The 13,191-nt window shown below is 46.0% G+C and overlaps 1 protein-coding gene across 1 annotated transcript in view; it reads left to right on the plus strand.

Moving 5' to 3' along the window:
• ANTXR1 (ANTXR cell adhesion molecule 1) overlaps positions 1–13,191 on the plus strand; it is a gene marked incomplete at its 3' end in the record, with an annotated part of 240,981 nt that overhangs the window by 175,317 nt on the left and 52,473 nt on the right. Inside the window, exon 16 of the mRNA XM_082851989.1 lies at positions 130–297. Coding sequence (XP_082708115.1) covers positions 130–297 — 168 coding nt within the window. The remainder of the gene's footprint in view (positions 1–129; positions 298–13,191) is intronic.

Consider the following 13,191-nt stretch of genomic DNA (forward strand, 5'->3'; position numbering starts at 1 on the left):
CCCCGACCCTCAAAACCCAAAGGAAATGAGGACTGGGTAGCACATCATACAGTTATTTGTGATTCTCGTTCTCCAGAGCCGTCAGATTTTATTTTGTCCTTTGGGTTTTTTGTATGTTATTTATTTTAGGTTCGTTGGGGAGAAAAGGGCTCCACAGAAGAAGGTGCTAAGTTGGAGAAGGCAAAGAATGCAAGAGTCAAGATGCCAGAGCAGGAGTACGAATTCCCAGAACCCCGAAATCTCAACAACAACATGCGCAGGCCCTCGTCCCCCCGGAAGTGGTATTCTCCGATCAAGGTGTGCCTCTTTCTACTCAAAAACCCATCCTCAAAAACCCATCCTCACTCCTCCTAAAACACTTACATAGTAAGAATCAGAATCTTTTGGTATGATAAAATATCAAACCAAAATCCAGCTTATCACAAAGAAACAAATTTCTAAAATCATGGACTTGAAAGTATAAGTGCGTACTTTCTCAACTTCCACAATATCAAGGTGAGAGCTGGGCTTTCTTAATGGAAGTAGAGTTGATTTACAATGTTTTATTAGTTTCAGGTGTACAGCACAGTGATTCAGTTTCATGTATATATATACTCTTTTTCAGATTCTTTTCCATTATAGGTTGTTACAAAATATTGAGTGTAGTTCCCTGTGCTATACAGTAGGTCCTTGTTGGTTATCTATTTTATATATAGTAGTTTGTATCTGTTAATCTAAAACTCCTAATTTATCCCTCCCTGCCTCCTTCCCCTTTTGGTAACCATAAGTTTGTTTTCTATGTCTGTGAGTCTGTTTCTGTTTTATAAATAAGCTCATTTGTATAATTTTTTTAGATTCAACATATAAGTGATAGCATATGGCATTTGTCTTTCTCTGTCTGACTTACTTCACTTAGTATGACAATCTCTAAGTCCATCCATGTTGCTGCAAATGCTATTATTTCATTCTTTTTTACAGCTGAGTAATATTCCATTGTATATGTATACCACATCTTCTTTATCCATTCATCTGTTGATGGACATTTAGGTTGCTTCCGTGTCTTGGCTATTGTAAATAGTGCTGCTATGAACATTGGGGTGCATGTTATGTTTTTGTCTTTTCTGGATATACGCCCAGGAATGGGAGCTGGGCTTTTTTAAGTCACCATGGCAAAGTGGTGGAATGAGAGTGGGCTAGGAGAAAGTGACTTGGGCAGTAACCCCAGAGGATCATTATAAATTACAGTAACATCTGGTAACTTCACTGGTAGGAAATTCCACAGTCTAACAACAATGGCAGGATTCTCCTTAATGCCTAATCTCTGTTCCTCTTGCCATAACATAAGCCCATCTCCCTTTATTCAAGCCAGGTGCTGGTGTATCAGGACACGCTAGTGGACTGTGTTGGCCATAGACCTGATACTCACTCTTCCTGGCTGTGAGCAAAATGCCTTATTTCTCCAGCATCTCTCTTCCCCCTCCGCCCCTCACAGCTCCAGAGCTCAACTAAAACCCTCTGACTTATTGGAAAATTTAAGTCATAGGAGGCAGTTAATACTTCCTAAAGTCCTCTTTTCTCTTCCTCTTGGGTGCAGGTATCTTTGAATTCATGTGATTCATCCAACACCCTTGCTCTGTGGTCTTGCCCATAAGCATCTACACTAAGCCAGTTATCAGAGAGCACTAGGAAATCGTAGCTAAAAAGCCTGACATAATCTGTCCCCATTCCCTCGTTTCCTGCCATGGAAAACTGAAATGGTAGAGTCCTTGCTCTGCCCAGGTCTGGAACCCAAGGCTCCGTCTCAGGTCTACGGCCTCTAGTTCTGTGCTGCAGACAGAACTATGCCAAGTCCAAGGACTCAGTGAAAGATTCAATATAAGAACCAGCTCTCATCACCAGCCCATACACACACACACACACACACAGCTTTACCCTTCTTCCAGTGACAACAAAAATAACACTCATCATTCGCTGAGATATTTGCTAATTTTAGAGCAGACTTTCTGCCATGAAATCAAAAGAAATGACCATTTTAAACAGTGGAGGGAAACTTTCTTAGTAGTTGTCTCTGCTCCGCAGACCTACCTCACGCTCAGACTAATCGCGGTGCATTTCCATTTCGGTTTGACGTGTTTAACGTGGTGAGATTCTTTAGATAAGCCACCCCTCCCCCCAGGGCAATGGGTTGAACTCTGGAAAAATGTAGGCAAAATGTGGCTTGCTTGACTAACAGCTGTTTGCTTCTAATTATTTTCTAATGTGGAACATGCAGTGGCGTGCATACATGTGCAGACAGGAAGGAGCCAAGTAGAATCTCAGAGACGAAGACGAAAGGGGATTTTCTATTGTGTTGTTTTCAGGAATCCGTACCTCGTGACTAATACAACATATTTGGTAAGAGCCGGGTTTTCATCTCTGTAATCTTGGACGTTGAGAGAACATTCATTCTATTTGAAGAATTCAATTTCTGCTTGAGAGCATGTTATTCATCTGTTAACTAGTGGTTTAGGACTGAGCTTTACGAAATAAATGAGGATATGGACAACTAGATTTAGAAATCTCAAAACACTCCCAACACACACTTGGAATTAGATCCAGTTCAACTGAGTATTTGTTGTGCACCTACTCTGTGCCAGGTACTGCTGGCTATTGAGCATATAGAGGGTCTCAAACTTGGCTGAGAATCAGAATCACCTGGAAGAGCTTTAAAAATACAAATTCCCAGGCCTGACGTCTCAAACCTAATGATTCAGTCTCACGATAGGCTTTCAAAGGCTCTCTGGCCTTCACAACCTGCCCACTTTTTCTCATCAGGTGTAACTCCATTTTCCCCAACGCCTCCCTTTTCAAATTTCTCATCCAAACTCCCTGAGACCCCTCTGTTGCCCTTGCCCCAGTTATCGCTCCCTCCACAGCCCCTGCTCTTCAGCCTTGGTCATTGTGTGTGTGTGTGTGTGCGTGTGTGTGTGTGTGTGTTTGTGTGTGTGCGTGTTATGTGTGTGTGTGTTGTGTGTGTTTGTGTGTCTCTGTGTGTGTCTGTGTGTGTGTCTATGTGTGTGTGTCTGTGTGTTTGTGTTCTCTGTGTGTGTGTGCATGTTATGTGTGTGTCTGTGTGTGTGTCTGCGTATGTGTGTGTGTCTGTGTGTGTCTGTGTGTGTGTCTGTGTGTGTGTCTGTGTGTGTCTGTGTGTGTCTGTGTGTGTGTCTGTGTGTGTGTCTGTGTGTGTCTGTGTGTGTCTGTGTGTTTGTGTTCTCTGTGTGTGTGTGCATGCTATGTGTGTGTCTGTGTGTGTGTCTGCGTATGTGTGTGTGTCTGTGTGTGTCTGTGTGTGTGTCTGTGTGTGTGTCTGTGTGTGTCTGTGTGTGTTATGTGTGTGTGTTTATGTCTGTGTGTGTGTGTCTGTGTGTGTGTCTGTGTCTGTGTGTGTGTCTGTGTGTGTGTCTGTGTGTGTCTGTGTGTGTCTGTGTATGTGTGTGTGTCTGTGTCTGTGTGTGTGTCTGTGTCTGTGTGTGTGTCTGTCTGTGTGTGTCTGTGTCTGCGTGTCTGTGTGTGTGTCTGTGTGTGTCTGTGTATGTGTGTGTGTCTGTGTCTGTGTGTCTGTGTGTGTGTCTGTGTGTGTCTGTGTCTGTGTCTGTGTGTGTCTGTGTCTGTGTGTGTATGTCTCTGTGTCTGTGTGTGTCTGTGTGTGTGTCTGTGTCTCTGTCTGTGTCTGTGTGTGTCTGTGTCTGTGTGTGTGTCTGTGTGTGTGTCTGTGTGTGTGTCTGTGTGCGTGTGTGTCTGTGTGCGTGTCTGTGTGTGTCTGTGTGTGTGTCTGTGTATGTGTCTGTGTGTGTGTCTGTGTGTGTCTGTGTGTGTGTGTCTCTGTGTCTGTCTGTGTGTGTCTGTGTGTGTCTGTGTCTGTGTGTCTGTGTGTGTGTCTGTGTGTGTGTGTCTGTGTGCGTGTGTGTCTGTGTGCGTGTCTGTGTGTGTCTGTGTGTGTGTCTGTGTGTGTGTCTGTGTGTGTCTGTATGTCTGTGTGTGTGTGTCTGTGTGTGTATCTGTGTGTGTCTGTGTGTGTCTGTGTGTCTGTGTGTGTCTTTGTATGTGTGTGTCTGTGTGTGTGTCTGTGTGTGTCTTGTGTGTGTCTGTGTCTGTGTATGTGTGTGTCTGTGTGTCTGTGTGTGTGTCTGTGTGTGTGTGTGTCTGTGTGTCTGTGTGTGTGTCTGTATGTGTCTGTGTGTGTGTCTGTGTGTGTGTCTGTGTGTGTGTGTGCTGGGTCTCAAAGTGTGGTGCCTGGACCAGCAGCATCAGCATCCCCCAGGAACTCATTAGAAATGAACATTCTCAGGCCCCAACCCAGATCTACCAAATAGGCAGCTTTGGGGGCTGGGCCCAGTGACCTGGGTTTAGCAAGCCCAGTTAATCAGTTGTCACCCAAGGTTCCAGCCAGCCTTCCAGAGGAAGCTCCCTGAGGGCGGGAACTGTGGTGCGTGGCAAAGCGGCCACAGTCACGCCTCAGAGATTTGTCGGGAGTCTCAGCCAGGAGACCTTGTCAGTTTTCACACGGGCCTATGGTTCCCACAAACAGAGCTGCTGGATTAATGTTCAGTGGTTGGAAAACTGAGTGTCAAAGAATCACCAGAAAAGCCAGATGGCAAAAACCTGTGATGCTGGTGGGCTTGCTACGCGTCAGTAGGACTCCCTCGTGAGGACAGGAAGAAGTGTGAATGCCCCTCCTGCTGCTGGGGCAGCTCACACCGAGGCTTACTTAGCGCACTATTGTACCACAGCTCTTCTGTGTAACTGCTCCTGTTTATGAGTCTTCCCTCCACCAGATTTGACCCCCCGGAGGCACCAATTATGCTTAACTCATCTTTGAATCACCCATAAACAGCAGTGTACCTGGCACGGAGTAGGGATTCCACCATCTCTTGTTAAAGAGACACGGGGGACGTAATTATGAAACAACTCCCAGAGCATCAAGCCAGATAGACTTTCGCCTGTGACCCACACAAATCACTTAGGTACTCTCGATCCAAAGAAGGTGACGTTCTTCTTGCCATATCTTTGAGGAAAGGAGAGCAAAAGAGGTCCTCTTATGTGTATCTGGACAGGTGGGCGAGGGAAGGGCGAGAACAAGGAAGTTGGAGAGTAGAAGCACAGAAAGGAATTCAAAAGTCATAATGTACACTGTTTGTCCAGAAAAAGAACGGACTTGCTACCAGAACTTCAGCCTTCACACTGTTTAACCAGTGCATGGTCCACGATGAGCCACATTCTAGCCACAATGTCTATACACATTCACTAAGCCTTGGGCAAAACATTCAGCCTAATGCTGTGCCGTAAACTCTGCTTCCCTTTCCTGAACCCTCTCAGCGGATTTGTCATAGTCCTGGCAGGAAACAGAAGTCACCCTCAGGAGGGTTGAAATCACACAGATCAGGGAAGGGTTAAGAGAGTGGGGACTACTCTTCATTGCATAGCAATGGTGAGGCACCCAGGGACTAGCAACAGTGAGAGCTGTTACATCCCTAGGCCTGAAGAGCAAGGAGGCGAGAGGGTGTCACTGGAACCAGTGAAAGCTGCAGCTCCAGAGAAGAGGCCACCCAGAAGAGCTGTGGCCACAGAGAGGGTCAGCCATCTAAATCTGCCCTGTTCCGTGTTTTTATATGGCCCACAAGTTAAGAATGGCTTTTTGTATTTTTAAATGATTATATCAGCACCTACATAATAGCCTGGAGTTTGCCTCTTGACCTACAAAGCCTAAGATATTTACCCTTTGGCCCTGTACAGAAAATGTTTGCAGACCCCGGCCCTATAAGAATTCAGTCACCCACTCCTCCATGCATGTTATGCGTGTTGAGTCATTTAATCCTCACAACAACACTGTGCGGTATGATCTCCATTTTACAGATGAAGAAACTGAAGCATAGAGAGGTGTCAGTCACTTGCCCGAGGACACACAAGTGGCAGCTCGAATTCAAATCAGGCAATCTGACTTGAGTCTAGGGATTTCCCTGGCAGTCCAGTGGTTAGGACTCCATGCTTCCACTTCAGGGGGCGCGGGTTCGACCCCTGGTCAGAGAACTAAGATCCTGCAAGTGGCAGGGCGTGGCCAATAAATAGATACATAAATAAATAAATAAAGAATGCAGCCACCAATGAAGGCAGGGCATAAAGAAAGAAAGAAAGAATTTTTAAAAAGAATGCAGCCACCAACGAAGGCAGGGCTCAGGGAGGGAGCAGAAGGAACAAGTGCCGACCTGCCCCTCATCTTGCCCTCTTACCTCCTTCTTTTTTAAATTGAAGTTTAGCTGATTTACAATGTTGTGTCCGTTTCTGCTGTACAGCAAAGTGATTCTATTATGCATATATATATTCTTTTTCCGATTCTTTTCCCTTATAGGTTATTACAGAATATTGAGGATAGTTCCCTGTGCTGTACAGTAGATCCTTGTTGGTTATCTATTTTATATATAGTAGTGTGTATCTGTTAATCCCAAACTATGAATTTATCCCTGCCCCCCTCCACCTTTCCCCTTTGGTAACCATAACTTCGTTGTCTATGTTTGTGGGTCTATTTCTGTTTTGTAAATAAGTTCGTCTGTATCATTTTTCTTTTTAGATTCCACATATAAGCGATATCTTATGATATTCGTCTTTCTCTGGCTGATTTCGCTTAGTATGATAATCTCCAGGTCCATCCATGTTGCTGCAAATGGCATTATTTCATTCTTTCTCATGGCTGAGGAAGAGTCCATGGTATATATGTACCACGTCTTTATCCATTCATCTGTCAACTCTCGTCTCCCTCTGATGCCACCTGTTGGCCACACCAAAGGGAAGCTAGATGATGCCATCTGTGGAGGTCAGGCTTCCAAGGCATGGAGCAAGGAAGGCAGAGAAACACAGAGAGTGGATAGCGGCAGGCAGCTCATGGAGGATAACCTGCCCCACTATAAACAGGGAGAACACCTCCATCCAGTGCAAAACTTTCAGGAGGTACTGGGAAGAGTCCTGGTTCCCCAATGAAGGTGGTCAGAATCATATACACCTTTAAACGGGTTGCATTTGACTCGCTTTTTCGTGCATTTCAGGAAATAGATTTGAGGAGCAGAGAAGCAGGGAAGCACATTGCCTAAGCACATCCCGCAGGAACTCACTGAGAGAAAGAGTCCGCAATGGGCTGCTCCCCGCCGTCGCCCAGGCTAATTTAAGGCACTGACCACACTGACCACACTTCACCCTTTCCTCATTCCAGGCTCATGATCAAGAAATTTTCCGATATTTGGCCTGACTTTTTCTTTGCTCAGTTTTCACCCCCTGGCTTTACAGCAATCCCGTGCTTCTCGTTAAATTGGGACTGACCGTTTCAGGCGAGTTAAGTAATGCCCAGATGTATGACCACCAGAAAGATTAAAACCAGGACTGTTTTCAGGTTTGCTGGAAGGCTTGCGGCCTTCAGAGAAATGAGTTTTCTCCTTTTCCAGTAGCTCCTCCACGTGACTGGCAATGACAGAAATGACAGCTGAAGGACCAAAGCCAGAACCTGGCTGGCACGGCGGACCGGCCTGTGCTATTGCAGTGCCGGGGAGCGGGCGGTGTTCTGTTCATTTTCTTTAAGGTGAACCTGTCATCCCTGGCCTTAAGCACCTCAGCCTTGTAATCAAGCGGCATTCAGTGGTGAAACGGTTCTGAATGAAGCTATATGTAGCCTAGTAAGACACACCGAAGCCTTAAATGCTGTCAGATGTGCCGTTGATGGTCAACAGACTTTTTTTGTCCCTCCCCGGCTACTTTTTAGAATGGTTCCAACCATTGTTTAAACAGAGACCAAAAGAAAATAGAGGAAAAAAATTAACCATGTGTGATTGTGTGTATGTATGTGTGTGTGTGTATGTGTGTGTGTGTGTGTGTGTGTGTGTGTGTGTGTGTGTGTGTGTGTAAGGAAAGTTTCCAACTTATGCATTAATTTATTTCATTTAAAGGGAAGCATGGGTCACAATATTTACCATATATTTTAAGGTGTAAAAAAATGTGTTCGTCTCTAACAGCCCTCTAAGTTGAACTACCCTCAAAATTCTCAACCTCTGACTAACTTCCAAACAGCTGAGGCAGACGAAGCAGAAGAGAAGACACAGCTGCTGCCTGGCCCTCCATCACCCCCAAAAAAAAGAAAGAAAGAAGAAACCCAGCCACAAAGCCCATGCACCCAGATGCTTTGAGTGCTGGGCCTCACAGACCTCCCCGGCACAGTCTTCTTGTTTAGGAAGAAACAAAAGCGAGCATTGCCATAGAACCTCCAGTTTGCCAGCCTTTGTGGTATGAAAAGTATTGATTGTCTGAGGCTGAGGTAGAGTTTGGGAGCCTGGAATTGGTCCATTTCTCATGTTATAGTCAAAGTGTGTCAATTTCATATGAAAGAAAGGTATATGTAAATGTCAGCTAATGCACTCTGGTGGAGGGTTCCCAGGATGGTAGGAAATCTTTGAGCTTCACAGAAGCATTTCTCTTCGGGAGTGAGGACCAGTGTCTTGACATGCACCTTGAAGAGAGACGCGTGCATTCGGGACACTCAGATCTGAGAGAAATAGTGAAGTCAACTCAGAGTCTCCCCCCAGGGGCTTCCCTGGTGGCACAGTGGTTGGGAGTCCGCCTGCCAATGCAGGGGACGCGGGTTCGTGCCCCGGTCCTGGGGGGATCCCACGTGCCGCGGAGCGGCTGAGCCCATGGGCCATGGCCGCTGAGCCTGCGCGTCCGGAGCGTGTGCTCCGCGGCGAGAGAGGCCACAGCAGTGAGAGGCCCGCGTACCGCAAAAAAAAAAAAAAAAAAAAACAGGCTCCCCCCAGGAGGAGTGGGTAAAGCCCAGGGACTGCTTGGAAGAATCCCCTGAGGCTCTTGTGGCCCTAAAGGGATGTTCTTAATAAGCCCAGTAGCTACAGTCTTGAAATGATGGGCTTCTGCCTCCTCTCAGAAAATTAAACATAGGGGCCTTTGCTGTGCCCTTCTGTTTGACTTTTGAGAGTTATGTTTATCGTCTTCTTGGTTATAAACACTCTTATTCTAAAGCTTACTTCAGCTCTTCTTGCATTAAAAGCTACCTGGCATAGGAGTAGAAAGAGGTATAGGATGGGTAGATTACCAAGATCATTTTCTGTGCCACACAGAATGGGGACTTCGGGTTCATTTGTGGGACATTCCGAGCTCAGAACGCTGAGGGTACAACCAGAACTATCTGGTCTCACCTTGGCCAGGACAACTCATGATAGCAGCTCACCTGCCTGAAGGGCTAACCTGGGTGAAGCACGTACCACAAGTCGGGCACAGTCCCAAGGGCCTTTCCTGCACTCACTCCTTCATTTCTCACCACCACCCTCAAAATTAGAAACTGCCACTACTCCTGTTTTACAGATGGCAAAATCAAGGCACAGAGAGGTTAGGCAACTTGCCTAAATTCACACTGCTAGTAAGATGTCTCTTGGTTTATTTTATTGATAGCAAAGCATCCATTCCCGCTAGCCATGAAATGTGTTATTAATCAAGTAGTAGAAAGGACTGGGAGCCTGGAGGTAAAAGACCAATCAGGAAACTATTCTCAGGATGAGTGACAGATGATGAGGGCCTAGGCCAAGGCAGCAGCCGTGGAGACAGTGGGACAGGGCTGGACAGGAAGAGGTGACAGGGGGGCTGTGACAGAGAGAACATTCGAGAGACATGGTCGAAGCTGGATATGAAGGGGTGGCAGAGGGAGAGGAGGTGAGAATGATTCTCTGGTGTCCGCCTTGTCCGTCTGGATGTCAGTGGTGCCGTGGACCAAGGAGGGGTATGCAAAAAGCGGAGCAGGTTGGGGAAAAATTGTTCAGTATGTGATGTTTGGTTTTTTTATACCTGTGATACGTTTACATTACAACTAAGATTCGGTGGGTATTTGGATCTGGAGCTCAAGAGAGGACTAAGCTGAAGTAAGAATGTGTGAGCCAAGGGCAGACAGGTGGAAGTTTGACCCATGGGACCCGGTGAGAGTAGTCAAAGTGAGCATTCAGGGCTTCCCTGGTGGTGCAGTGGTTGCGAGTCCGCCTGCCGATGCAGGGGACGCGGGTTCGTGCCCCGGTCCGGGAAGATCCCACGTGCCGCGGAGCGGCTGGGCCCGTGAGCCATGGCCGCTGAGCCTGCGCGTCCGGAGCCTGTGCTCTGCAGCGGGAGAGGCCGCAGCAGTGAGAGGCCCGCGTACCGCAAAAAAAAAAAAAAGTGAGCATTCAGCGTGGGGGTGAGACTAGAAGAGGGGGGACAGCAAGGGGACACCACCACATCGTGTGTAAGCAGAGGGGAGGAGCAGAAGAGGCTGAAAAGGATCGTGAGAGTTATAGGAAGGAGAAGACAAAGCCAAGGGATAGTGAGGAAGGGAGAGGCCCAGAGCCTCTGATCGCTCTAAAGAATCAAGTAAAATGAGGCCACAGGTGGCCAAGGCATTTGGTAGCCGGGAGGCTGTGGGCAGCCTTAGCGAAGCAGCTTTGGTGGAGTGCTGGGGTCATCAAACACTGTCACAGAAGCCAGAGGGAAAGGGGGGAATGGAGTTGTAGGAGCACCAAATGAAGGACGGGTAGATCCATGCTTGCAAAGTTCAAATTATTGGATTCTTACATCCGCATTACATTCATTTCCATCTTTCTACAGAGACTCCCAGTTTTTCATATTAATGACTTTACCCCATCGTTGATAAGACTGAATGAATACTTTCTATGAGACGAGTATCTTACTTCAATATCTGGCTGTAAGCCTTTGACCAAATCTATAGGGTAGACAGTATTATTATCTCTTTTTTTAAAGATGAGTAAGGTAAGGCTTAAGGACATGAAACAGCTTGTCCGAGGCTGCAGCAGAGCTGGTGAGGGGAAGCCTCAGAATGCAAACAGTCTGAATCCAGTCGTTTTGTGCTGAAATATCACTCTATGATCTGTTGCCTCCAAGAAGCGCAGCCCTTCCTCCTGGTGTTACACAGGAGTGGTTTCTGCCCCTTTGCCCTGCATGGCACTTTAGGTTTCTGCTGAGTTAATTAATACACTTCCTCAACAGCTACTTTTTTCTTTCAGCCCCATCTCATTGCTCCTCATCTGTCAGGGAGTTGAGTGATCAGTGCACAGAACACTGAGGGTGGGATGATTTACGAAGCCAAATACCCGGAGTTCCCCCAAAAAAAGCGAAAGAAAAAGAAAAAGAGGCATTCTTCCAGGAAACCCAGCTGGTTATATCCTGAAATATAAATGCTTAGCCCAAAGAACCTTAAAGGAAAACATTTAGCTGATGCTTGAAATGGTTTAAAGAAGAAAACCATGCTGAACCCAGCAGCGGTCCTTCCAGCATTCTAAAGTCATTTCAAAATATTTTGAGAGGTTTTTGTAAATACTTGGCCAAGAGAGATGAGAAACATGACTCTTAGCAAGACAAAGTTGAGTCCACAAGAACTCGAGCAACAGAGTTGATAAAGGTTCAAAAGCACATTTTTTTGTATCTAAATAAAACCCGCCAGAAAATAATTTCAAAACACCAAGTCTTCGAGGTGTCATTCTTAAGTGGATGCTGTCACTACGAATGCTTTGTGGCAAGGAACTTGAAGTTTCTAGACTCTCTCAGCCTTTCAGCATTATCCTTCAAAGACCTCTTCCAGATCAGTGTTTTCAAACATGCCCGACTGAGACCCCAACAGGAAATACATGTTGGCCCAGTATATGCTTATGCGTGCACAAGTGTGCATTCACTTCACACACTCCTCATACACACACCCATGCATACTTATCCTCACCATTTGCCCTTAACTCAAATATTTTCTTTCCTATTTTATTTTCTTTGTTAAAAATTCTGGTCCTAATACACAAAATTTTTTCATGAGGGCTTGAAGAGTCGCAATCCACAGTTTAAAAACCCTGTTCTGAAGGATCTGCACAGGCAAGAACCTGCAATTGGTATAAGAGAAAGTATACGAGCTTTGCACAGGGAACTATATTCAATATCCTGTGATAAACCATAACGGAAAAGAATATTTTAAAAAACGAATATATATATATATATGTATGTATAACTGAATCACTTTGCTGTACAGTAGAAATTAACACAACGTTGTAAATCAACTACGCTTCAATTAAAAAAATAATCAATGCAATTAAAAAATATAGTTTAAGAAAGAAAGTTTATGAGCTTTGGAATTAGACAGACATGGAGTGGGGTCCAATCACACCTCTCCAGTTTACACACTGTGTGCCTTTGGGCAAGTTAGTTGATCTCTCTGATTCCCTCTCCATAACCCTTTGGAATTGCTGGGAGAATGAAAGGAGCAGACACATAGAAAAGCACCTAGCCCAGCACTCAGTAGCACTGAATGCATTCATTCGTCCAACAAATAAATATTCACTGAGCACCAGAAGCTGTCCTAAGGGCTGGGCATATAGCAGTTAACGAAACCAGTGGCACCTCTGCTTTCGTGGAGTTCACATTCCAGATGGCAGAGACAGACACTAAGCAAATAGACTACGTCAGGGAGTGATAAGGGCTGTATTGGTTTCATACTGTTGCTATAACAAATTACCACTCACTTAGTGGCTTAAAACCACACAAATTTATTATCTTATAGTTCTGGAGGCCAGAAGCCCAAAATGGGTCACACTGGGCTAAAACCAAGGTGAAGCCAGGGCTTCATTCCTGCTGGAGGCCCTAGAAGACACTCCATCTCCATGTCTTACCCAGATTCCAGAAGCTGCCCACACTCATTGGCTTATGGCCCCCTCTCCTCCCCAAAGCCAACAACAGTGGGTTGAATCCTTCTCACATGGGATCACGTTCACTCTGCTTCTGTCGCCCCATCTCCTTCTCTGACTCTGACCCTCCTACCTCCCTCTGTTAAAGACCCATATGGTTAGATTGGGTCCACCCGATGATCCAGAATCATGTCCCCACCTCCAGATCCTTAACTTAATCACATCTGCAGAGCCCTTTTTGCAATGAAAGGGAACATATTCACAGGTTCTAGAGGCTAGGATGTCATCCTTGGAGGTGGAGGGGAGCAGATTGTCCTGGTCACCACAAGAGTGATGAAGGGAAATAAGACAAAATAAAGGTGACTTCTGCCCGTTATTAACCAGGGTTAATAATAAGAGCAAAGCTGGGACTTCCTGGTGGCACAGTGGTTAAGAATCCGCCTGCCAGTGCAGGGGACACGGGTTCGATCCCTGGTCCGGGAAG

The sequence above is a fragment of the Leucopleurus acutus genome (genome assembly GCF_964270905.1).
Source record: "Leucopleurus acutus genome assembly, chromosome: 12".
Lineage (NCBI taxonomy): Eukaryota > Metazoa > Chordata > Mammalia > Artiodactyla > Delphinidae > Leucopleurus > Leucopleurus acutus.